General features: G+C 44.3%; 1 protein-coding gene across 5 annotated transcripts in view; it reads left to right on the top strand.

Moving 5' to 3' along the window:
• Positions 1–27,518, top strand: part of LOC135324460 (PALM2-AKAP2 fusion protein-like) — a 126,264-nt gene that overhangs the window by 79,133 nt on the left and 19,613 nt on the right. For 2 of the 5 annotated variants that reach the window (XM_064500927.1, XM_064500928.1), the window contains exon 4: positions 14,047–15,349. The exons of 2 other annotated variants lie outside the window; for them this stretch is intronic. In XM_064500927.1, coding sequence (XP_064356997.1) covers positions 14,047–14,271 — 225 coding nt within the window. In that variant the 3' untranslated portion in view covers positions 14,272–15,349. Of the gene's footprint in view, positions 1–10,802; positions 11,635–14,046; positions 15,350–27,518 lie in introns of those variants that run through there. One more of the 5 variants, XM_064500931.1, reaches the window with a different exon arrangement.

Raw genomic sequence — 27,518 nt, forward strand, 5'->3', positions numbered from 1 at the left:
TCTTGTGATGCTACTGAATGGTACTTAGAAGCTTTTAGGAGACTTGGCACACACTTCTCATTCTCTTTGCAGAAACTGGGAGTAACTTAAATAAAGTGAGTGACATAAAACTAATGTAAACGAAAGGATAATCGGTCCTCAAGAACCTTGCAATTAACTTCTCTTGGTCTTTTGGTTTGAAATCTGGGCACAGAGGAGCAGATGCTTTTCTAAAGAGGTAACTCTCGGGTGTACACTCATCACATGCTTTTCCTTGATCCTCATGATGAATGAAGGTTTTTTTACCCAGCCCACTAAGCAGTAACTTCTGGTTGGAATCTTTTCTTGCAGTCACGATACTTTTACATGCTGTACGTTGTGCATGTTCTAACACGTATGGGGCATGGTAAAATGTCATTAGCACTCGGGGCAAACTCTCTTCTTAGTTACATGAATACAACTCCTCTGATGCCTATAGAGTTGCACGTGTGCCAGCCAGAAAAGAAGTTGGCCAGGATTGTCTTGTCTCTTCTTGCAATTTGAAGCATGCTTTGGTGTCTTGACTGAGAACTTTGGTCTGAACAATGCCTCATAGAAAAGACATGCTGTGAGTAGCCCTTTGGCAGTTCAATGCTGTTAAAAACATCTGCTTACCCAAAGGTATACTGCCAGGGTATTAGTGCCAATCAGACAGCTTGTGGGCCAGATCCTTTTTTTGGAGGGATGAATTGTCAGGGCTCTATTGAATTAATTGTCAGAGCCTCACTCAAGTCCTGCACAGTTTCAGTTTGTTTTCATTCTCATGTTCTCTAAGCCTGTTATATACAGCCAAGCATGATTTACATTCTTCCTCTTGCCCATGCAAAATCCTATTAAAGGGCAGTTTCTTACTGAGTTCAGGGAGAGCTTCCTCTAACCAGATGGACTGTTTTCTTTCTCCTTCCTGTCTTTTTCCACTCCCACCATGGGTGGGGAAAAGAGATTTGAATAAGGAGGATGCTTTGCCCTGCTGTGCTTACACCACCTTTAGTTTGAGCTAATATTTTATGTGCCAGGCTAAGCAATAATTATTTAAACAACTAATAATTCTGATTTTTCAGCAGAGCCCTTTAAAGGGTGGTGTCAGGAAAAAGAACATAATCTCTGGATCTAATTACACAGAAGAGCACACCACTGCTCTGTTTTAAAATGTATTGGGGGAAGGAGCATAAGTAATACTCAAACAGGCAGCTGCCGTTTTGAGCATTAGCTCCTGAGAGGAGGACTCTTGCTCAGTATCATTGTTTGTGAGTGAGAGGAATCAGAGACTTCCTCAGTTACCAGCGGGATTCATTCTGTTGTGTCACCGTGCTTTCCTGTGCTTTGTAACTGTGCAAAGCTGAATAGAGCCAGTGCTGCAAACGCATGAGTGAATAGCCATGGTTACTTAAATGGGATTATCCAGAGGTTTAAAGTCAAGTGCACATGGAAATTCTGCACCATATCCTAAGCAAACAAGTCAAGTTGGTGTTTGAGGCATCAGGTTCTTCCCAGAAAGAGAGAAAAAGATGAGGGAACAGCAGCAAGAAACAGCTAGCCAAACACCAAGGGTAAACAAAACGGAGACTGGCCAAGCAATGTAATTTAAAAAGCCAAACTGACTAGTATTTTTTATGGCACCAAGCTGCTTGAAATCCTGTACTCTGGGATGTGCCAGTTCTTGCAACTTCTTTGTTTTGTTCTTGTTTCCCAATTGTGACATGTACTAATACTAATGATGTACTAATGCTGGTCTTTTCCTTTCCATCAGCATAGCTGTAAATTATTGTCTAACAAGGTTACTTCTGAGGTACTTTACAACTGCTTATTTATTTTTGCTTCCTCTTGCGTGGTGATTCCAAATGCATGTTGCTGCAGTTTGCATTTTCCTGCTGCATGCCAGTGCTGTTTCATATCAAAACTGGGGCGCAAATGTGTGTAGGGGATATGCCTTCTTATCTCTCATCAACAAATATTTGTGTGGTTGGTTTTCTAGCCCTTGAATTCTAATTAGAATTTTTGGAGTGGAGAGGATTGTAATTAGAGGGGTGGGAACCGTTGCCCAGGATTAGAACATTCCTGGGATATGACTGAGATCTCATCCTCCCATCTAAGCCCCATTCTCATTTAGCTGACAAAGCTAAATCCTGGACTGAAGCATCCTCAGATACTGTGTACAAATACTATGGCTTTCCTGTATCTCCAATTGCAGTGTATTTAGAAGTATCAAAATCTTCAGCATTTTGCAAAGAATCAACACACCAGCCTTTTGTCTTTGACAGAATAGCTTCAAATCCTAGTTTACCATCACAGTTTGTTGAATTTAGTGTCCTCATCCTTGTTCCTACACATTATGATATGATGGCTGCTCACAGTACACAACTTCGCACCATTGGTAGTCTCTGCTCAGGAGTCTCTGCTCTAAACTTGCCAAAGAAGGGGTGTTTTAAGTGATGCTTGGTATATTGGCAGGATGTTTGAAGGGAAAACTTCATTTTTCATTTTCATTTCATGTTTTCAAGGGAAAACAAAATCTTTATCCCTACAAAGCTTACATCTGCCAAATACTGTTATTCCTTCAATTTTGAGAGGAGGAATTTCATACCAGCTAAATTTTTGCAATGCCAAAAGATTTCCATTTGTTAGGAATTGTGTGTTCCATAATGTGAAAATGTGAATCAAAGAAGACTCTGTGTGGATGTGCATGTATATATATGGAGCCTTTCTAAGAGACACAAATAGATCCTGGCATTGTAAGTGACAGTCATCCATCTAGGATTAGCATTTCATTACCAACACACACATTCCACTATTCCTCCATTCTGTAGCAAAACTTGACCCCATCAACTTCCCCAAAACAAGTATCTAAAAATTTTCTGTCCTGGAGAGTAAAGCAAAGGAAAAATCCATTCCACTTCTGGGGTTTCTATTCATTAAATAATTTCCTGTGTGATTTATCAGAAGAATCTTACTGATACAATCCAATGATTGAACTTTGTGCAGAACATTTTCCAGAGACTTAATCAGTCCAAGCAGTGTACTTTCAAAGACCTGCTGTGACCGCAAGGCAGGAAAGGGAGGGTCGGATACCGACGTAGAGAGACACTCAAGGCATGTGAGGGGTTAAACAGAGTAGATTTTAATAAAGGACTTGCACTTCAAACTGCGCAGGGAGCCCCGGGAACCACGTGGAGGGGGCTGCTGATGGGAGGCTGCTGGACGCACGGGTCGGGAGCTAGAGCTATTTCCTTATCTCAGCTGTGCTAACCTTGGGTAGCTACTGTCCGGGAAGCAGCTAGACATTGTTGACAAAACGGAATATGCACGTCTGGCCCTGAATTTGGTCAGTGTGTAGAGAGCACGCTGTGGGGCTGCGATCATGTACTCTGCCAGTCACCTGGCTCCTCGCCAGATCTTCTGCAGGTGTTCTCACTACACCTGGTGTTATACATAGCCTGTGCCTCTTCCTTCTCTTTGGGTTGTGATTTATAAATAGTCAATATCACATCAGGGCATTTGATGTTCTGTAAGAGGCAGAAGCTCAGAAGTAGATTTTTAGATGCCCAATCCATGGCCTTCTGCTGGAAATGGCTGTATCTCCCTTATAAAAATAGATACTGACACAATAGTAGAAAGCTGGAAAAGAATGGATATAAATGGAAAGAAGTGAAAGATGAAATTTGTTGTAAACAGCAGTGATTCTGCATACAGGTGAAAATCTGCCACCTGTGTAACCTCCATCATTAAGCCTCAGTCTCATGAAACCATTTTTCAGTCCCAATCTTTTTGGTATAGAGTCTCAATTCCATTTAGGAATCTTTAGAAACACAAGTCTTAACAGCATTAAAGGGAGGCCCATACCATTGTTAATCTGGGAGTATTTCCTGTAGAGTGTAAGTCAAATGGTTTGCTTCACTTTATATCCCCCCCTGCCCCCCCCCCCCCCAAATAAACAACTTGCCCCTGGTTTGTTGTTTTTACACTCTTATTTGATGGTTTTGGCCCTGGCCATTTTGACCTTAATCAGCAACCGTGGTAAGCCAGCACCCCCACCCCCACCCCCAGTATCTTTTAGCATCCTTCACCCACAAGGGGAGTCCCTGATACTCCTCTTTCACAGCCTGTAGTTTCTCCCCTTATTTTTTTATTAGTTTAGCCCCAGGTTGGGGTTAGGCGACCACTTTTCCCCTTGCATTGTCTGCAACGTCCAGTAATTTCTCACATTTTATCCCTAGTCATCTGCATGCATACCTTAACATATGTTTTTACTTTTTTAAAGAGACTGCTGCTAAGTGCATGCCCCCCCCATGCACATTGTATTTATCCATAAAATCTTCCACGTTTGTCCGTATAGCTATTTAAATTTACCAGGTATTATCCTGAGTAGTCTTTATGTCTACCATGCTGCAGGAAATATTCTGGTAATGTTTAGTTCCAGAATACTCAAAGGCGATTGCTGAAAATTTAGACAAAATTAGGCAAAAATAGTAAACTATCAGATTAGCATTGATTGCAAGGAATACATAATTTTCATAACACCGAATAGCGGCAGTAATAACAGGTTAACAGGTTTCAGATACCCAGCTCTTCACTGTGCTCACTAGATGCCTGGTATTATTCAGGAATTAGCTCTAAGTAGGTACAGTAAAGAAAATAACTTTATACTGAAGGAATAAAATATCGTTTGCCCCATCAGTAATTTTACTTGTATGTTAAAGCACTTAACTTTTCATTATTGAACAGGCATGGTCATCTCTACAAGAACAGTCAGCTTGTTTTCTGTATTTGTGCTTGTGGTTTTGGGGGGTTTTTGTGCACTGTGCACTGTAATGGAGGTCTCTTGTGCACTATCTTTGTGCACAGAACTGATGGAATTTAGACACTCAGACCTTTGCTTTTTTGTTGGTTTGTTTTTAATCCTTCTAAGGTCAAATAGGAAGAATCAGTAAAATATTAAGCTCCAGAAAAATCAGTTTACTTCCACATCAATATTGCTGCTGCTATTGAGTAAAATTAGCCTGAGTTGCATATTAGCCAATTTTATTCAGCACCAAGTGCTGGGGATAATATGCTCTAAAGCATGTCCCTGTTTTGCTACTTAATCTCTTGTTGCCAATAAGTGAGCAATTATTGTTACATCTGTTGGAGGGAAGTTAGTTAACTGGGGGAGATTGGTCATGGTCTCTAGTATGGATAAATAAATCTTGAACCTGACTGTGGTGACTGTTTTCAGTAATTTATTTTATCTTCAAAAAGGTCTCAAATAAAATCTGTCAGGAAACAGCTCTCGTTCTTAGCAAGACCTCACAGCTAAAACCACCATAGCCACGTAGAAAGTTTTACAGAGGGAGATGAAGAACAATTTAACAGCTCTAAATATTTTGGTACATTTGTCTCTCCTTCATACCTATTTCTGCTCTCCAAATTAGTTCTCTTTTAATGCAACTAGTGATGAAATTGCTTATCCCAAACAAGACATAGTTTATAACACATCGCTATTTTCATTGGCATGGCCTTTCCATTATGAAATAGCCAACTCAGTTCTTCAGCCTAAGCCTGAGAGAATCATTCGCTTCAGAATCCTTGTTGGGCCTATGAGCCAGTTTTAGCAGCAGTTCCAGACAAGCGATAAAATCCAGAGAGCAGCAGCAGCAAATGAAATGACTACTCCCATTTCTGATTTTCAGTGTATGCATTTTATATGCAGTTATGTGCCTAACTTAGGTCACCTTGAAAATCCAAGCCATGCTTTAGACAAGATGGGGATAATTCTGCTGTCAGCTACCGCCATACAACTCTATATTTTCTAAGAGGCTGCTTATGTGTAGCTGACAGCCAGGGTCTGGGATCCAATGGCTGTACTTATATTAGATAGCACGTTAGACCATGTATGGTTCTGTTACTTCAATTCAATTGCTTTGCTCACAAGGGTACAGCAGTGTTACCACCTAAGCAGTGCACCAGAAAATAGGTGCATGCAGAATATAGGTGGTGAAATTTTAGCTCCAAATCACAGGCCTTTATGGTTGGTGCCAAATGAGATTGCTATAACCTTACAGACAGCAGGATGCAAGCTGCTTCTTAAAGCTATTGGAGTGAGGGTGAGATCAGAGAAATCCTTACAGGAGGAGCCCTACCAATGTAATTCTATTACTGTGCATGTACTGTGCAGACACAGGGGGTCATCAGTGAGACTGTTTATGAAGTCTTGAGAGAGAGTTTTGGAATGTGGCTCAAACTTTGTTGTATTATGGACAACCTCAAAAACAGCAAGAGCAACAAAAGCAAAAGACTTTCCTTCAGCCTGCTTTGGAGAATCACTGTATATTGAACACAGTTGACCTAGAGCCAGTTTTTATATTTGTTAAGAATATTTTACAAGGGAAATCAAGCAGTTACTAATTTTAGTCAAGTGGCTTCTTAGGTTAAGAATTCAAGATAGCATTGAGGAGACCTGATTATCCATGCAATCATTCCAGTTTTATGCCATTATTACCCCATTGTTTTTTGTAGCAGATGTAACAATGAAGTGGCATAGTAAAAATCAGGGCTACTTTTGGTCAGTAAGTTAAAAGATTCCTTCTGAGGTAGCTATTTAAAAGGCTTTTTAGCTTATAAAAGTTTGTTCCAATATTTAACAATAAGCTGGACATCTATAAATATTTATTTTTATGCACAGGCAGCACTAACTCCATGTTCAATGCCCCCCACGGTGTCTCTGATTTAGCGCTCGTGTGGGGCATTCACTGTACTAAAAGAATATTGGGCCAGAGATTAACATTTTTGCACAGGCAAAACTGCTACTGATACCTAGAGACATCTGCTAGGTAGCACTAAACACTGCAGCTCCTTTGAAGTCAGAGGAAGTAGTAGTTTTCTGCACTTTTCAGGCTTGGTCCCAATGTGAATCCTGACTGATTTTTTTTAAAACACGAGTGGAAAGTTTGAGAGTCAAACTTCACAGTTGTTTGGTATCAGGCTTCAGGTATACCAGGTACAGCAGCGCTCTGCAGCCCTCTTCCTGGACTTGCTGGTCCTGTTGGATCGTGATGCCACAGCGCTAATGTTACATGATTTCCTAAAGCCTATGGAGAAAGCTTTAGCTGGCTGAAGAGGGGAATGGTGCAGGCAAGAACACAATTTATTTTCACTAGTTTAGTCACTAGGCTCTGCTTGCCAGGGTTAGATGACCTACCTCTGGGAGGGATCTGTCCCTTTGCTTTGATTGCAGAGAACAACTATCTTAGACCGGATGTTCAATGTTTAAGTAGCTAAAGTTGGGCAAAGTAAATCACACTGCATACAGCATGTTAGAAACATTAAACTGATGACAGGGAAAAAAAGAAGCAAGAGTATATTTTAGCCATTGTGATCTAAGGATATAGGAGAGGAAAGATTTGGAGAGAGAAATCATAGCTTTTATTGGACTAGCTGGTACAGCTTGCAGAAATGGGCAAGCTTTTGGACACACTTGCAGACAGAGGTGCTAAATGGAAGAAAGCGTGTTTCTACCAGTCACTGTCTTTAAGATGAGAGACAAAACAGGAGCTGATCCAAAGCAAAAATCTTAAAAGTTTCCGATTCAGATGCAAACCATCATCAAAGTCCATAGCAACATAGTGGTTTCCAGGTCCCTCGTTTGTTCATCCATTGAACCTCTTTAAGAGTCTGCTTGGTTTGTGCAGTCAGAATCCCAATACTCTAAATGGTCCTCAGTCTTGCAGCTGGAGTAGAATCAATACACTGCTAGCAGAACTGATGTCTCAGAAAGATTTTTAATTGGTTAGGATTTTTTTTTTAATAAACCATTAGGTTTGTGAGTACCTTTGCACTCTTCTGGGTGAAATAAAAAAAAAATGTTTAGCATTGAATATTCATACTTTCCAGTGGTTGCTCTACAAAAAGAGGAGACGTAACTTTGAGGAAAATTTCAGCAATAAAACCTTCATAGACCTGGACCAACTTTATAGACCCGGACCAACTTTATATAGACCCTTCTGCCCAGTGCCAGGCAGATTAATTCTCAAGTAGATTGATTCTCAGCTCAAAATCGTCTCTGTTGGCTCAATTTTACCTTGAGTTTTGGGAGTCGGTCTTTGTCATATTTAAAAGAAGAAAAGAATGCAAACAGAAAAGAAGTACAAAAAGCTTTTCAAACTCCCCCTTACCTGTTGCTTTCAGAGCTCTGAATAGAGGCTTGGATCCTTATGTTAGATCAAGCAGCATGTTTTCATTCCCATAAGTAAAATTAAGGCCTATGATTTCCGCTGACTGTTCAGAGCTGAATTCCCTATGCTGCATATATGCAACTTAGCTGGGGCCCCTAGTACCTGTGTATATTTCCAGCTGTAGTTTGTTACGAGCTGAAAGAGTAGTTCCTACTCACCTGTCCACCTTCATTAGATCTGGTATTTCTTTGTTTTATTTATTTGTATTCCACTCAAGGCTTAGTCCTCATTGCATTTAGCTCTCTACACACAGGCATAAAATAACACCATCCTTACCAAAAATGCCAATCTTTTTGTCTACAGTCAGACAAAAAATGTTGCAGAGCAGCCTGTAACAATCATTAGGGACCTAAGATGACATCCATTAGCTCAGCGGAGAGTCACAGATAGTTAGGCTTTGTTTTCTGATTTTTCTTTTTAAACCTAACTCTGCAAACATCTTAAAAGTTTATTTCTCTAGGAGGACTAGGTTAAAAACCCACTGAGGGCAGTGAACTTTGGAGTAGCTTTGTAGTTTGGTTGTGCGGCTTTTCTGCAGCACCTGTCAGACTTGGGGACATGCTAAAGGCATTGTGGATTGTGAAGGAGAAGCCAGATATGCTGAAGGATGTCCCGATCCAATATCGGGAGGGTTTCGTTACGATCCCAAGGACGAGATTAAGACGCTAAAACCGGTCAAATATCGTACAACCTTTTAGCTTTATTTTCCACGAAGTGGGGGGGGAAAGGTGGGGAAAGGCGAAGGGGAGGAGAGGGAAAGGGGGGGGGGGGGAGAGAGAGAGAGAAAGAGATATCACCACCCCTGGATCCAGCGGCGTCCCGTTGGTCCTCTTCACCCTGGGTGTAAATTTTAGCGATGCGCGTGCAGTAATTACAACTCGAGCAGGGTCCGACCCTAGGTTCCCGCTGAAAAGTTTGGAGCCAAATCAAGGCAAATTAAATAAATAAATTGTAATGTCACGCGTGCAGTAGTTACAGCTCGAGTTGGGTGCCTCCGAAGAGGGACCCCGAACAAAGAAATCCCTGGGCAATTATAGCTTTTTCAAATTAAGTTTCCCACCCCTCACGCGGTAGTTCGGACCAATAGTAATTTTTAGGTCTGGGGTCTCCTGCTCCCTATTGGGTCTCATCACTGTCCCTAGGCAGGCTGTTTATCTTTACTGTTGCGGTTTCTGCTGACAGATGTGTTTTGATTCCTCGGGTTCTGCCCTTCTCTCTCAAGGCCCTGACAAACAGGTGTTGTTCCAGCAATTAGCACTGCCCCAGCAGGGACAGTAGGTGTTATCTCCCAAGGTCCTGACAAAGGGGATATAATCCAGACCCCCCCCTAATTAACACTGCTTCAGCAGTGAGGGGAGGCTTTGTTTCCCAGGGTCCTGGCGCCCAAGCAGGCCTCACTTCAAAGCCTTGACATCCTCCCTCCCAGAGTGTGGGGCACAGGAATGCAAACTGCTGGTAACTCCCTTATCTTTCCAGCCTGCACCAGCTCTGGGGCCCTTTCTCACTGAACTAGGGAGTGCGGCCTAAGGCTTCAGCAAATCTAGCTACTCATGCTAAGCAAGTTTTATAAAAGTTGTGCTAAGCGGCAATAATTTACAGTCCAGGTCCCAAAGTCTCTGCCCGATCGTGCCCTGGTTCGGCGCAGGCTCGGTGTGTCCCAGGTGGTCGCGGGGAGACCACTTCGGGGGTCGCAGCAGCTCAGTCCTGTTTCCGCCGGGAACAGATGGCTTGTTCGGGGTTATGGTTTGCTTGCACCTTATGTACCAAGAAATGTTTAAGGCAAAAGTTCACTCATCTGTCCACCACAAAGGAAAGCTGCTATGTAATAACACTGCCATGTGCTACTTTTACACAAACATGCACACATGCACACACATACAGATATATTGGGGCCCTCTTTTATACATGCAAGGGGTGATTTTTTTCACTCTGAGAACACTTTGATTACAGCATTCAGCTTTTCCATTGGCTTGGCTGCAAGACAAAGGCTACAAGGAGATGCAGGGGAGAATTTTAATTCTGTCTGCAGTAGTGACACCTTGAAAAGCAGACTGCCTTCCAGACTGTGCAACAGAGCCCCAAGCTCACTGAAGCCAAAGCAGGTCTTTTTATTAACTACTGTGAGCTCTAAGACAATCTCCTAAGGAAGTTGCTAGTGTGGTTCTTGGTACCTAAGGTGCATGACTGTCTCCAGGGTAAGGAACCTGACCCCTGCCACTTGGCTTTCCTCCAGCATGGGGAAACATGCAGCATTCTCAGTTGGGCCTGTAAAAGGCAGAGCTGGCTTCACAGCTAGCTGAATGTTGCAAAATAACTCTTAGCGCTTCTCTCCTTAAATAGCGTGGCTTTGCTCTTGTGGGCTCGAGTGTGTGCAATCCTTCCTTTCACATCAGCGAGCATTTCATCACATGAGTAGTCCTAGTTTGTACTTCTTGTGGCACTGAGAGTCCACCTCTCTAAGGAAGGGCTCTGCAGTCTAATTCTTGTGTGCCTAAACACAAGGTATGGAGTACCTTGGCACAGGGGACAAGGGCAGCTGAATAGCATGGTGGGTTTTTTCCTTTCTTTCTTTACCAGGTCCTTGAGGCAACCAGAGTGAATCGAAGAAAGAGTGCTCTGGCACTCCGTTGGGAAGCTGGAATTTATGCCAACTGGGAAGAGAACAAATAATCATGTTGGCAACATGAAGACTGTTGGGGACTGGGAAACCAAAAGAAAAAAAAAAGGAATAAAAAAAGCAGCAGCATTTTAATCCAATATTTATTAACGATACAACAGACTCAGTGATGTACATACACATAGAAATGATCTGTCTCCAGGCAATCATAAAACAGCAGGAAATACCATGTAGAAAATGCACTCGCCTCGCCCACCCACCTCCAAAACACAGTCAAGAGAATGTGAGGTGTGGGATCACTCAAGGAACAAGAAGGCGGTCATCCCCGCTGACAGAAGAAGCTGCAGGCACATGGCAACAGGTCAGCATGGAGTTTCGAGGCTCAGAAAGGGGCTCAAACCTGTACTTCCTTCTAATTGAATTTACAGCCCTGCTTTGTCCCAGTAAGAACACTGGCCCCTGGCAGCTTCCCACAGGAAGGTCCCATGTAGAATCATTAGCCCGTTCTTAGGGCAGTTTCTCCATCATCCCATACGTGCTGCATTAAGCCCATTGGTATTACTTTGGTGCGCTCTAGTCATAAACCACAATAATATTACTTTTTGTTGCTGTTACTTTGGGGTGCCTGAAAGGTTGTATTCTTAGGGCTTTTTTTGCTTCCCTTTCTAGTAAATTATCTGTTTACAACAAAAAAAAAATGAGGAGGCTGTTATTGCAAACGTACAATCCATAGTACAATCAGTAGACTCAGTAAAATAGCCCTTTCCGTTGCAAACAAAATCCATCATAATTTAGGAGTGAGGCCTGGGGATGGGTGGGTTGGGGGTTACAAACAAAATGGATTACCTTGGCGGTAATTTATTTAAAGCATTTATTTAGCAGATGGCAACTATTTTTTGATGATGGGATGGGGAGGGAAAAGCATGGCTGCATGCATAAAATTATTCAGACTGATAATTTGAAGTAGAAAGGTAGCGGGAAAGGCGTGCAAATAAAGGACATTTAATTTTTAAATGAGAGAGTTTTGAATTAAGCCAGACTCTTGCATAGAAAGAGATATGAAATGAAGAAGAAAGTTATTTAAGTATTTCACTGCATTTATACAACATAAAGGCCTTGGAGTTAATGTAGAGTGTTATATGGAAACCTCAGGTTTCCAAGCAACAAAAAGCTGAAGGGGAAAAAGAGTGAGCAAACGAAGAAGACACAGAGAAGGGGTGTGTGTGGGGGGGAGATTACTTTTGCTGTTCAGCCAGTGTTTTCAGAACTAAAAGCAAACCATAGCACCTTTAGTTAGTGCATAGGCTTGGAATCAGCAGTAAAGGATTACTGCGTGTCTGCATGTGAGCATGTGCAAGTGTGTGGGAGTGAGGGGGTGTGCGTGACAGTGGAATACTAGAAAGAGTGCAAGAAGTGGGTGTACAGGTTATTTCCTCCAAAGCTTTTGCCAGCTATATTAAAATTTGACCCAACACAGTATTTGCATGAGTCACAATTGCAAAGTATTGAGTAGTTCTGTGATATGACATTTAGAAAAAGAAATGTGGTATTTATTCTTGTGCTTTGTATTTGTATGTAGTATAGAGGCTGTGGGCTACTCTTTTTTTCATGGAAAGCAATACAGCACTCCAGATGTGGCCTCACCAGTGCTGAGTAGTGGGGAAAGGATCATCTCCCTAGACCTGCTGGCAATGCTCTTAGTGATGTAGCCCGGGATGCTGTTGGCTTTCTTTGCCCCAAGGGCACATTGGTGGCTCATGGTCAACTTGTTGTCCACCAGGACCCCCAGGTCCTTCTCTGCCAAGCTGCTTTCCAGCCAGTCAATCCTCAGCCTATACCGGTGCATGGGGTTATTCCTCCCCACATGCAGGACTTGGCATTTCCCTTTGTTGGACTCCATGAGGTTCCTCTCTGCCCACTTCTCCAGCCTGTCGAGGTCCCTCTGAAGGACAGTACACCCATCTGGTCTATCAAGCACTCCTCCCAATTTTGTATCATCTGCAAACTCACTGAAGGTGCACTCTGTCTCATCATCTAGGTCGTTAATGAAGATGTTAAACAGTACTGGACCTGGTATCAACACCCCCCCCCTCCCCCCGGTACTCCACTAGTGACTGGCCTCCAGCTGGACTTCACGCCACTGATTGTAATCCTCTGAGCCCAGCAGTTCAGCCAGTTTTCATTCCACCCCATTGGCTACTTATCTAGCCTGTACCTCATCAGTTTGTCTATGAGGATGTTATGGGAGACAGTGTCGAAATCCTTCCTAAAGTCAAGATGAACAACATCCACTGCTCATCCACCAAGCCAGTCATCGTAGAAGGCTATCAGATTGGTCAACCATGATTTCCCCTTCGTAAATGCATGCTGACTACTTCCAAGCATCACCTTCTTGTCCTTCATGTGTTTGGAAATGGTTTCCAGGATTAGCTGCTCCATCACCTTCCCAGGGATCAAGGTGAGGCTGACTGGCCTGTAGTTCCCCGGATCCTCCTTCTTGTCCTTCTTGAAGATAGAGGTGACATTTGCTCTCTTCCAGTCCTCAGGAACCTCTCCCGATTTCCATGACCTTTCAAAGCTAATCGAGAGTGGCCTCACAATGACATGGGCCAGCTCCCTCAGCACTTGTGGGTGCATCCCATCAGATCTTGTGGTCTTGTGTATGTCCAGTTTGTTTAAATATACCCTAACCTGAGCCTCCTCCACCGAGGATAAGTCTACCTTGCCCTGGACTTTCCCACTGGTCTCAGGGACCTGGGATTCCCGAAGGTCAGTCTCACCAGTAAAGACCAAGGCGAAGGCGGCCTTCTCCATGTCCTTTGCGACCAAGTCCCCGTTCCTATTCAGCAGCAGGCCCACATTTTCCTTAGTCTTTCTTTTGCTGATGATGTGCCTGTAGAAACCTTTCCTGTTGCCCTTCAGGTCCCTCCCCAGATTCAACCCCAGGTGAGCTTTGGCTTTCCTAACCCCATCCCTGCATACTTGGACAGTGTCTCTATATTCCTCCCAAGTCACTTGTCCCTGCTTCTACCTCCTGCATGCTTCCTTTTTCTGCTTGAGTTTAGTTAGGAGCTCCTTGTTCATCCGTGCAGGCCTCCTGCCGCCTTTGCTTGATTTCCTGCACACTGGAATGGACCATTCTTGAGCTTGGAGGAGGTGATCCTTGAATATCAAACACCACTCCTGGACCCCTCTTCTCTCCAGGGCTGTCTCCCATGGGATACCTCCAAGCAAATCCCTGAACAGGCCAAAGTCTGCTTTCCTGAAGTCCCGGGTTGTGATCCTGCTATTTGCCTTGTTCCCTCCTCTCGGGATCCTGAACTCCACCATCTCATGGTCACTGCAGCCAAGGCTGTCCCCAGCTTTTACATCCTCGACCACTCCTTCCTTGACCGTAAGTATGAGCTCCTCCCCTCATCAGCTTCTTGATCACCTGTGTCAGGAAGTTGTCATCAATGCACTCCAGAAACCTCCTAGATTGCTTGTGCCCTGCTGCAGATATTGGGGTGGTTCAAGTCCCCTGTGAGGACCAGGGCCTGTGAACGCGAGGCTTCTTCCAGTTGTCTGAAGAAGGCCTCATCAACAACTTCTTCCTGATCAGGCAGTCTGTAGCAAACACCCACCACAATGTTGCCAATGTTGGTCTGCCTTCGAACCCTAATCCATAAGCTCTCAACTGGCTCATTGTCCGTCCCAAGGCAGAGCTCCATGCAGTCCAGCTGCTCTCTCACATAAAGGGCAACTCCCCTTCCTCACCTTCCCGGCCTGTCCTTCCTAAAGAGCCTTTATGCATCCATTGCAGCACTCCAGTCATGTGAGCTATGCCACCATGTCTCCGTGATCCCAATGAGATCATAACTCTGCAACTGCACGCAGACCTCTAATTCCTCTTGTTTGTTCCCCATGCTGCGTGCATTAGTGTACAGGCACTTCAGAGAGGTGCCCAGCCGTGTTGATTTTCCAGAAACGGTATGAGAGCTTTCCCCATAGTTCTGTCTGCTAGGCACTTCCTTGTTTATGTGGATACGCTTGGGGTGGGCCCCCTTTGGCCCTGTTTTGTTGATTACAAGGTCCTGCCTGTTCACATCACCCCACACTCTTTGTTTGCCAACCTGGTCCTCCACTTCCTCACGTGATTGTTGGTCATCCTCCGCCTCCCCTCGTCGTTCCTAGTTTACAGGTCTCCTTACCGGGTTGGCCAGCTTGCCAGCAAAGATGCTTTTGCCTCACTTACTCAGGTGGATCCCATCTCTTCTAAGCAATCCTCGATCCTCAAAGAGGGACCCATGGTCATAAAAACCAAAACCCTGTTGCTGATACCAGCTGCACAAACAGTTGTTGACCCGCAGGATCCATCCACTCCTCCTCAAGCCCTTCCCCTTCTTTGGCAGGATCAAGGAGAACACCCCCGGGCCCCCATACCTTTGACCATTGCCCCCAGAACCATGTAGTCACGCTTGATACTTTCCAGGGTACCCCTGGCATTATTGTTGGTGCCCGCGTGGAAGAGCGGTGGGGGTGGGGTGTGGGGGGGGGGTGGTTAATAATCTGAGGGTTGGAGAAGCCTCGGCAGTGTTTCGACAATGGCCTGAATCCGAGTCCCTGGCAAGCAGCAAACCTCCCTAGATGACAGCTCAGGTTGGAAGATGGGGGCCTCCGTCCCCCGCAGCAGGGAGTCACCCACTACTGTCGGTCGCTACTTCCTCCTGGTGCTGCTACGCGGCTCAGTTTTAGCCAGCTTGGGTGCTTCATTGGACAGAGCTCCCGGCCCCTCATCAGCCACAAGGGCACTGAATCTGTTCTGCAATTGCAACTCTTGAGGTGGAGCAGGGGCCTTCCTCCCAGTGCCAGAAGTCACAAGCTTCCAGCCTTCGCCATCCTGGGAGTCTCCACTTCCCACCCAGACAGGCACAGACTCTGCCTGCCCCGCCTTCAGTACAGTTGGGGGTTCAGGGTCTTGAAGCTGCAGGGTCTCAGAGAAGATCCAGTCAATCTCCTTCTCATCATCGCTGATGCTGTGCAGTCTGCTGACCTCCTCCCGCAGCTCCTTAACTTGGTGACACAGATCCTCAGTGAGCACACATCTCCTGCAGGCTAGGAGACCATCTCCTGCTGCTCCAGCCTTGGCAAGAGGCCCCAGGCACTCCCTGCATCCTGAGACCTGCAGAGGTCATTCTGCAGCTCCGTCTGGGTCAAGGTCTCGGATGTTACAGGATCAGTTGCTCCAACGGCTGCTGGGGACCATGCCCTGTGGCGCATCGTCACCGTTGCTGAGGACGTGCATCCTGTTCTGAGCAGAGTTGCTGGTCCCCTTTTGTGCAAACTGCTGTGCCAACTGCTGTGTCTGTTTGCTCTCTTTGCACCCTTTAGAAGTCAATAGTTGTTATCGGGTGGTCCTTTGCTACAGTTGGTCTTTCTGTTGGGCTAACGGGAGAGAGAATGTCATCTGTGATGTACTGTAACCATGTTGCCATCCTCCTGCTGTCAGAGTGCAGGGTCTTCTGCTGATGAGCCATCCGTGCTGGGGTCTTATCAGAGCACAGACCTCGTGGGCTTGATGGAAACAGCACATTCCTCAGCGTTACTGCTGGGAACAGTGTCCTTTGTCATCAGTGCAGGCCATCCTTTTAACCCTTATTCTGCTGTTTCTTCTGGTGCTTTCACACACACATATTTCCATTCTCTATGGCATTCATACCAATTTTAATATTTCTGTTACAAGTCTCTACAGGGGCAGGTAGTTGTCCAGGGCTAAGGGCATTGTCAGTAGTTCTGGGGTCCCTTGTAAGGAACGTGCTATTTTTTTTTTTTTAACCTGGAGGTCATTTTTTTCCCCTCTCTATTGTAAGTGAAAATAATCAGACACCACATTGGAAGTCACATCTTTAATGCTAATCACTCATCACTGGATATTCCCTCACATTCGCCTCATCCTCTCTTACTGCCACCATCACCTCTCAGCCTTTGTAGTGAATATTAAATCACTCTCCTAGAAAGCAGATGTGGTGATGAGGAGGAGCCACCTTGCAATCCATTGTAAGCATTTGCCTTCACCCCCTGCAATAAGAATATTTGCATGTATCAGGTTCAGGACAGCTAAGCTTTCCACCAAGCAGTGTTTTTCTCTCCCAGAAATTATGGACACTCATTCTCAGCAGCGCTATGAAAACAGTAGTGCTATACAATTTACTTGCCCTTTTGTTATTTCATATGCATGCTGCCAAACTTAGATGTGTATCTATGTGTATATATAAATATATCAAATGCAACAAAGGAACACTATTTCAGAGTTAACTTTATATTCACAAAAGAAACAATCCAATCCTTTCTCAGGGCAAAGACTGGTTTTAATGAAATTGCATATTGCAAAAACAGTTAAGCATTAGAATTTGAGATTAGAACCAGTTTGGGGTTACAGTGCAGGTTTCCTGAACAATTACTGGTTTAAAAAGCTGCAAGTTTTGACTTCATCTTGTTCATTATCAACATTATGTGAAGGAAAATGCAATAACATTGATTTGTTTGGCAACCAAAAAGTGGCATTCTTGTCATGTCATTCAATCAATTTGACAGAACTTGGCTTTCTGCATATGTTAACCACTGTTATCCTACCTCAGTTTCGTAGCGACTGTGAGGCCTACAAGGCAAGTATATAATTATTTTCTCGTTAAAACAGAAACCTGGGCTGTGTTTCTATAAAGCTATTCCTTCATGTTCTTGCATTATTTTGAATTAACACTGGCAATCTGCTCTTGCAAGGTGATCTGGGTGTTAGAATTGAAGGGGAAAACAAGAGGAGGAGGGAGGTGCTCTTAATCCATCCCCACAAGCAGCACACTGAAGACAGACATTGAATCATGCCCCAGCTATCAGTTGTTCTCTTCCCATGGATTTTGACTGTTTCTGTCTTTTCATCTCATAGAATCATCGAATAGTTGAGGTTGGAAGGGACCTTTGGAGTTCATCTAGTACAACCTTCCTGCTCAATGCAGGGTCAGCTAGAGCAGGTTGCTCAGGACCATGTCCAGTTGGGTTTTGAAAAATCTCCAAGGATGGAGACTCAGCGACTGGGCAACCTGTTCCAGTGGTTGACCACCCTGACTGTAAAAAAGTTTTTTCTTATGTTTAAGTGGAATCTCATGTATTTGTGTCCATTGCCTCTTGTCCTTTCACTGGGCACCACTGAGAAGAGTCTGGCCCCATCTTTGTCACACTCTCCCATCAGATATTTATACACACATTGATAACATTTCCCCCCCTCCCCCCAAGCCTTCTCTTCTCCAGGATAAACAGTCCCAGCTCTCTCAGCCTCTCCTCATGTGAGAGATGCTCCAGTCCCTTAATCGTCCTTGTGGCCCTTTGCTGGACTCGATCCAGTATGTCCATGTCTCTCTTGTACTGGGGAGCCCAGAACTGGACACAGTACTCCAGATGTGGCCTCACCAGTGCTGAGTAGCGAGGGTGGATCACCTCCCGCGACCTGCTGGCAACACTCTGCCTAATGCAGCCCAGGATGCTGTCGGCCTTCTTTGCCACAAAGGCACATTGCTGGCTCGTGTTCAGCTTGCTGTCTACCAAGACGGCCAAGTCCTTTTCAGCAGAGCTGCTCCCCAGCCTGTCAATTCCCAGCCTGTATCATTGCCAGGGGCTCTTCCTTCCCCGGTGCAGGTCTTAGCATTTGTCTTTGTCGAATTTGAGGTTCCTGTCAGCCCATTCCTCCAGCTCGCCTAGATCCCTCTGAATGGCAGCCCTGCCCTCAAGCATGTCAACTGGTCACCTCATTTGGTTTCATTTGAAAACTTGACTGACGACAGTGTGTTCTGTTGCCTCCTCCAGGTCATTGGTTGAGATCCTAAAGAGGGCAGGTCTTAGGATAGACCCCTGTGGTATTCCAGTTCTTACTGGCCTCCAGGTAGTATAAGGCCAACTTTTATCCAAGATGAGAAGTCATGCCCCCCAAAATCTGATGCAAGCCCCACCTCTACTGGCAGTCACATGTCCCACTTGCCTCGGAAAGCCCTCCCCTCGTCTGGTCACATGGTCTGTGTACGCCAACTCTTTTTGCCCCGGCGGTCACCATTTCGTAAAACGTCATACCGCACATGTTCACAGACTTCCCTGTGATTGGCTGGCAGGACCAGCCACCCCTTCCGGTTTACCCAGAACTGTGTCAGAACAGGAAGCCCTCCCCCAGAACAGAACCACCTATAAAAACGACTATATATAAAATGTGAAAGAGAGATATAAGAGACAATAAAATGAATACTTAAAGTCTAAGTGTGAAGAGAAAGTAATTAAATAAAAGTAAAAAGTAAGTAAGTAATTAAGTAAAGTAAAAGCAGGTTCAGCCACAGGCTTGTGCTATAAGTGTTTCCTTATCCTTAGGTCAGTGATGACCTTATAGAGCGTTTTGAAACGCTCTGGCTGACTGACTGAGGAGGGAGAAGACAGAAGTGTACTGTTCGTTTTCCTGTCCAGGCCTGCAGCAGTCAAAGAAAGAAAAAGCCATTGGGGGTGGGGTACGCAGAACCCTACAGTTCTAGCCCCCATTCTAAAATTATAAACAAAAAAAAGTCACTTGATCTAAATAATAACTGATCTAAATAACAGTGACAATAATCTCTGCTTTGCTGGGAGTCTCACAGCACTTACAGGAGCGAGGGATCTGACATGCAGAATTCTTAAGTGGAGCAAGAGAGCTACATGACAAACAACTGGGTGGTCTGTGTATACGAAGGTCACGCTGAGTGAAAGCCCCTTGAGGATCTGCTACATGTTTATATATGTGTCATCCTCCCATCTGAGGGGAAAAAAAGCTGGGGGACTTTTAAGCCAAAGGACAGTCTTAGCTATCCTAAGACCTGTTTCCTCCTTTTACACGATGAACATTATTATGGTGTTAAAGGATTTTAGGAATGTACTTGGGACGAGAAACTTTTGTGAGCTTTGTCAGACATTTTATAACCATGGCATAGCTGTAAATATTATTGCCAGCTCTGCTTGTCACACAACTGTACAGTTAACTTGGGGACAAGGATAAGGTGCCCTAGCTGCAGACTGCTGTGCAGGTCTGGGGAATGTTTACAGAGGCACAAGGCCCTGGCTATTAAAAAATAATGTGATTGTTTGGCTATGATGTTCTGTGAGAAGTGCAAGGCCTATGTGGAAAAGCATCACAAATGCAAAGGCTGGAAGTGTGGAACGTGCTATGAGCAGCTCTGTAACGTAAACCAGCACCAGCGCTTCATGCCCGTGATCAAAAATCCAGATGCAGGGCAGGGCTATATTTTCTAGACATGGAATGTTATGCAGGAAACCAGGACATGTGTCCCAAATTGCATTTTTGCCATGGAGTTAGTGCCGGATGCCCCTTGGGATGAATAAGAAGGGGAGGAAAGGAAAACTGGAGAATGGGAGTCCACATGCTTCGTGGACTTTATTCAGTTGTTTATGGACACAAAGTTTCTGGGCCACAGTTTCCTAGCGCATATCGTCAAAGGCTATGATGGCTACTTCATTGCTATCCACCTTCTGAAGGAAAAATGGGCATGCAGTTAATCACCCAAGGCGATCAACTCATGTGCATAGAAGTCCCCAGCCTGAGTAGTCGTTTCATAGACTCCTTAAATTTTTTACCCATGAAACCAAGCAGCCTTCCCCAAGTGTTGGGTATCGAGGGCTGCAAAAGTTATTATTTCCCCTTATTTTGTCAACACTGCTGAAAATCAAAGTTATGCAGGCCCTCTTCCACAGCAGGAATATTATGAAATGCCTGTCATTGTTCCTCTGCCCCTTTGTGTTTATGGAGATTAGCCTTTAACCACATAACCTAACATATTCTTAATGCTTGTGTTCTGGGTAGAATTATTTCCTATAGTTATTAACCAGGGTATTATTACAACTGTCAGATCTAGCAGACAAAGAGTGAAGAAGAGCTGGTCAGCATCAGTATAGTTCCTTTTCTGATGGCCTGAACCTTTCTGCACTTGCAGAAGCTCTGGACCAAAGAGCCTTGTTATTGCCTCCCATAGGCACGCTTTTTCTAAGGTCATGCAACATTATTCTCCTATGCTTTCTCTGTGTTGCTGGCAGTAATCAGCAATGATGGTAGTTTATCTTATCTGCTCCTGTGAAAGTACTGCTTAGGCCCCTACCTGTTCTCTGGCTTTGCGGCTGTGGACTTTGCAGCAGAATTCCCTGCAGATACATGAGCCAGAGTTTTAAGCTTTCATTCTTCCATGCCATTTTACTAGCCCATAATATACTAGTATGTTATATGATATACTAACAGTAGTGTGCTACTCCGAGTTGTCTCATAGCATGGTGCTCAGGACCTGAAATTTAATTCATATTAACTTACTGCTGATTAGTTTAGAGCAAGTGTAGTTTCACAAATAGATATAAGACAAGTACTGGAGTGAGGAAAGTAGTAGAAAGATTAAAAGAATTTTAACATTGTAAAAATTTAAGAGCCCTGCCCTTCCTGAATACCAAAGAACTCCAACTCTGTCAATATCCATCTGTCAGTACTTCTAGCTTGTATTGTGTGGGTTGATCAAGCATAATCATCTGTGAGTCATGCATTCATAGTGTTAGTTATGTTTTGATGGGTGATGCTTGCTCATAAAACACACGGAACCCAAAGGGAATTGTCACTGAGCTGTAAGTACAGAGGCCAATAGTTGCACTTTCGGTTGTCTGACTCCTGCTAACATTTCTGCACACTGCACATCCCTTATTAACTGGATTTCAGATACCTACGTTAGAGGAATTATTTGTTTTTTCAATGGATTAATAGGACATTGCTTAAGAAGGAGAGAGATTGCTTAGGATGGAATAAAATGCTGATTTTTTTTTGTACTGTCATTTCCACTTTGTCATACTGTCTTTTAGCAGAAATTGTCCATGTTACATTCTTGCATAATATATGCTTACTCTGGAACAGATTCCTAAGGGTAAGACCATATGTAGAAGATGACATAATTATCTTTCATCAAAGTCATGGCTTCTGGTCTCTTAGGCTGTGCTTTGCACGTGCCTCTGAAAAGAGGTATGTTGAGCTACTTGGAACCATCCCTAACTCAAGCAAAATGCAATGCTAAGATGCCTGTTCTGCTTCTGGTAGCCCAGGTATTTCTACATAGCTCTGCATTTTTCTGCTTAGATCCTTAACTCAAATTTTAAAAGTTCACGTTTCTAGATCTAAAAGTCCTTGTTTCAGTTCATGCTAACAATTTGCAGAAATGGGTAGGCACTGCTGTGCAGCTCAGAATGGAATCCAAGACTCAAGATGTACTTTCTACCACTAATGCTTAGGCAGTATTGTGTTGGTGGTTTCCTCCGTGGGCTGATCCTCTGAACTGAATTCTATCACTGCAAACTTTGATATTGATGGTGATGCTGTAGCAGGTTAAAATGAGGAAACAGGGCTCTTTTTTGCTGTATTGGAACTTCACTCTAAAAATATTCTTTAGTTAATTCACCTTGGTTTGGCATGGAATGTTCTATTTACTGTACTGCTATGGAAACCAGGTGATTACATCTTGTCATTCTGTATGTTGCGTCTTCTGAGCACACAAGACCTTTAATAATTTCATTTTCAATTGGAAAGAAGTTCTTCAATACAATTTTCTCCCCATCTTTGTCCTGACGTTTCTCTAGCATCTTTATGCAATTTGTGCTAATTGTAGCTGTATTTTCAGGAGTGCAAGATTTAATGGCTATTCGGCTCTCCAGTAATCAAATCCTAACCCAAACAGAAAGAAGGATTGTAAAGGAAACAGTTGTTGCTGTCCTTGCTGGAGTTTTCCATTTTTCTGTATCTGGGTTACAATAAAAAGGAAAGATTCTCTTTTGAGCTACTTTTCCCTAATCATGCCCCCACAACATTCTTCTAGCAACTGGAACAACTGTTTACATGGAAAAGAAACCATGGGACAGAAGTTAAAAATATATGCTGTTGTCTCCAGAATATGATTTAGCATCTGAAAGCGGAAAATGCAGCACTATGTGAACAGTAAACTCTCTGCCCCCATTACTAGACTGGCAACTGTTGCTCCACATAGCTAGAATTATTTTTCTTTAAGCTTGCAAAATGTTGGGATCTCAAATCTATTCTCTGTAAGACAGTGTGTTGGTATTTGCCTAATGATTTCTCCAGAAGTAGCAGATGCACAGCTGTAGAAAACAAAGGATGTATTATTATTCAATGACTTTTCAATTGGCTCTTTGGATTCTACCCATAATGTTTTTGAAACATTTAGGAATGATAATCCTTTGGGAATGATAATAGGGTCTTTGGTAAATTAATCATCTCAGCAAGGCAGATAATTTGAGTTCTTCTTTAATCTCTTGCAGGCTTGTAAACTCAAACAGCAACAGCAAGACTGGCTGCACTTCTATATAGTCTTTACTAAGTCAGAATAGCTAGTATGGGATGGAAAGTTTGGAAAACAATGCCTTTTCCTCCCATTCAGCCTACAAAATTCACACTTTTATTTGTTGTCATACAAGGACTGTCTTGTTCAAAAGCTCAGCTTAATTTTGATGAAGGAAGATATATATTACTCAAGTAATAATTAGGTTGTAGAACTCTCTGCCACAAAGTATTACTGAAGTCAGAAGTTTATCAGAATGTAAAGGATTAAAAATTTATGGGTATAGTAAAAATGTCTTTAGCCTAATTATGTAGGACAAAAGTGCATATGAAGATCATGGCCATTATTCCAGCTATGGAGCTGGTAGTTATTCCTAATGCAGCGTGGTTAATGTCCTTTGTTTGACAAGCCCCCCCCAAATTGTTTTTAGTTGCTATGAGTCAAAAGATGCATGCTATGTGAGCTGGGCAGCTGAAGGGAAGGAAGCCCCAAGAGCAGTTCACAGGCAAGAGATGATAGTGGCAGCCGGAGGCTTCCATTGCTCTGTGGCACGATGGGAGGAACATGTAGTTGGGTTCCAGAGTGACTTGGCAAGGTACCTCCAATTTTTTTCACAGCCAAGGGTTTGTTTGGATTACCCCAGCCTGCAAGTCCTACTTGAATGGCTTGTGAGCTCTGTGCAGATCAAGAGCCATGGGTTGGTGACTACTCTTTTAATGCATGTCTGCCTTGCAAAGATAAATATTAGCAATGGATCTGCTAGCCATCATTCAGCACTGCTTAGTTTACAACATTTGTGAGTTGGGATACAAACAGAAGCGCTTCAGGTATACGTTTGTGCAAAGAGTTTATACCTCTTTGTCTGGCCACTGCCATCCCACCCTTTTCTCCCTTCTGCCATTAACTGCTAGAGATCATGGGGGTCATGGCCTTCTGCAGATCAGTCCTGTTGCTTTGGCTTGTTAGGTGTGTGGGCTTCTGCATATGACATTTATAGATTATAGCTAAACACAATGACAGAATGACAAGGCTCGCACAGAAAAATTCTATTCCATGAATCTGTGCACAGTTAACTTTATTCCTCCCAACTTCTTACTGTGGGACTTCTTATTTTGGTCTTCAATAGTGTAAGGGCAACGTTTATCCAAGATAAGAAGTGACAGCTGTCATGCCCCACAGCTTCCAGCAGAAGCCCTGCCCCTAGTGGCCATTACATGTCCCACTTGCCCCGGAAGTCCCTCCCCTCTTCCAGGCATGTGGTCTGTTTACTCCATCTCTTTTTACCTCAGGGATCGCCATTTTGTAGAATGCCATAACCCACATGTTTTCATACAGCTCTGTGATTGGCTGACTGCCATTTATTGAAACCATCATACCCCACGTGTTCTCGGGCAGCCCTGTGATTGGCTGGCAGCACCAGCCATCCCTTCCTGCCTACCCCGGAAGGGCGTCAGAGCAGGAAATCCTCTCCCACTAAATACATGAGACCACCATTTTGTTTCAGCATTCATTTTATGGCAGGGAGCTGCCATTTTTGACAATGTCATGACCCTTGTATTTTCATACTGCCCTGTGATTAGCTGGCAGAATAAAACACCAACTTCAGAAGAACATGTGCGTGGGGACAATAAGGAAAAGCCCTAAAAGGATCCCCAAAAAAGACCACAGGAACCAGAACAACTGGCCAATGGGCCCATGAATCAGAAACTGTATTTCAAGGTAAGATTCCCACAGAGAGGGAGGGCGGGGGGGGGAAAGCTCCCTTTGCCCACGGTTGTGGAGGAGCTTACAACTACCTGTAAGATCATTACGGGGTGCAGGCTGGTGCTATATGTGTTACCTTATCCTTTGGTCAAATCTGCAAATAAGAGGCAGAAGACCGAACATGCAATCAAGGCTGTCCTGTTTGACCACGATTACTGTGGAAGCAGCAAGACCCAGGCTTTTGGGACTCAGGCTGCAGACCGCTGCTCTCAGAGACCACAGCTACTGCAGAAAGAACAAGGGAGGCAGAAAGAGCAACGGGGGTGTTGCAGAGCTGAAAGACCATGATTATTATCAGGTACAGAGGAGTGGCAGGCAAGAAGAAGGGCATAAAGGGGCTGGTGGTGCTGATAATTCTGGGGCCTTGGCTCACAGGCTAGCAAAACAGAAAATACTGTTACAATGAAGACTGCTTATTAGGAAAGCTAAATGAATTTTGCGTCACTAAAAGAATCTTGTTGGGAAGGGTTTACGGGGACCACAAGGGCCCTCAAATGCAAACTGCTTTTCTGAACCTGATGGGGGAGTGAACATGTGTCCTACTAGGGCAGAAGATGATCCCCTGGAAGGGACCTCCCTGTTACTGCAGCCCCCTGCAGAGCAAGAGGTTGTGTCCCCACAAGTTCACAGTGCAGATGTCTCCCACGAGGGGCCACTGGCAGCACTCCCAAGCCCCCAGGGGGCATTTGAAAGCCCAGCTTTACCCCCACCCTCAAATGTAGCAGGGGAGGTCAGGGGGCGGCAGCCTGACCCATGGCTTCCGTGGAGCATGCGCAACAGTGGGAATGGCCGATCCAGAGGTTCGGGGCTAGGCAATACGTAGAAGAATACAAATTTGATAATTTAGATCAAGTATTGCTACATGAAGCTTATGAAGCATTTGTTCAGGTTGTAGAGCAAATTTTTGACCACTTAGGCCAATTGTTTGAGCCTGGTGATCATGCTATCAGCATGCATGACTCTCCAGATTCTCCCATTATTAATTTAAGCAATGTGAACACAGAGAAATTGTTGGACTGGGTCAGTACTCTCCGACAAAGTAAGAGGGCTGTGTTTTGATCAGACTTTCCGCCTGGCTATCATTATTGTAAAAGCCGTTGGGAGTGGGGGATACAGAACATGACAAACTGCGGTGGTCTGTGGCTCGCTCTGGCTGGCTTTGGATGGGTCTCACTCTGCGGCTCACTCCAGCTCACTCTGGATGTGTTCTGGCTCTGCGGCTCTCTCTGGATGGTTCTCGCTTTGGCTGGCTTTGGATGGTTCTCGCTCTGCGGCTCGCACAGGAAGGTCACGCCGAGTGAAAGCCCCTTCTTTGAGGATCTGCTACACGTTAATATATGTGTCATCCTCCTGCCTGAGGGGAAAAGGGGTTGGGGGATTCTTAAGCTAAATAACAACCTTAGATATCACAAGACTCTTTCCTCCTTTTACACAGTGAACACAGTGAGCTTTGTCAGATATTGTATAACCATGGCCATAGCTGTAAATATTACTGCCAGCTCTGCTTGACTTGTGACAAAATAAGGTGCCCTAGCTGCAGACTGCTGTGCAGGTCTGGGGAATGTTTACAGAGGCACAAGGCCCTTCCTATTAAAAAATAATGTGATTGTTTGGCTATGATTTTCTGTGAGAAGTGCAAGGCCTATGTGGAAAAGCATCACAAATGCAAAGGCTGGAAGTGCGGAACGTGCTATGAGCAGATCTGTAACATAAACCAGCACCGGCGCTTCATGCCCGTGATCAAAAATCCAGATGCAGGGCAGGGCTATATTATCTATGACATGGACTGTATGCAGGAAACCAGGACACGTCCCAAATTACATTTTTGCCATGGAGTTAGCGCCGGATGCCCCTTGGGATGAAGAAGAAGGGTCGGAATGGAAAATTGAAGCAGAATGAGCGTTTAAAGGGTCATAGGCCTCCTGGAATTTATTCAGTTGTTTATGGACACAAAGTTTTAGGTTTACACTTTCCTAAAGCATAAGACCAAAGGCTACTTCGTTGTTAGTCACCTTCTGAAGGAAAAAAATGGGCATGCAATTAATCACCCAAGGTGATCAACTTGTGCATAGAAGTCCCCAGCCTAAGTAGTCGTTTCATAGACTCCTTAAAATTTTTACCCATGAAACCAAGCAGCCTTCCCCAAGCGTTGGGTATCGAGGGCTGCAAAGGCTATTTCCCCTTATTTTGTCAACACTGCTGAAAATCAAAGTTATGTAGGCCCTCTTCCACAGCAGGAATATTATGGGGTGGACAGCATGATGCTTGAGGAGAACAAGCAATTCTTGGCATGGCACACAGCTGATCAGGAGATTTTTGACTTGTGGAAAGAACCGAGTGACTATTGCCAGCAAGATGCGAAAATTGTGAGGGAGGCCTGCAGCTCATACAGGAATGAGATTATGGTGATGACCCGTCGCACATTCTGTGAGAAAGAGGCTGATGAAAGGGTGAAGGTTGATCGCTTTCAGTATACTGCGCTGGCCTCTACTTGCACGTCCACATACTGGTTTATGTTCCTTAAACCTAATACAG

Source organism: Dromaius novaehollandiae, chromosome W (assembly GCF_036370855.1).
Source record: "Dromaius novaehollandiae isolate bDroNov1 chromosome W, bDroNov1.hap1, whole genome shotgun sequence".
In the NCBI taxonomy this organism is placed as follows: domain Eukaryota; kingdom Metazoa; phylum Chordata; class Aves; order Casuariiformes; family Dromaiidae; genus Dromaius; species Dromaius novaehollandiae.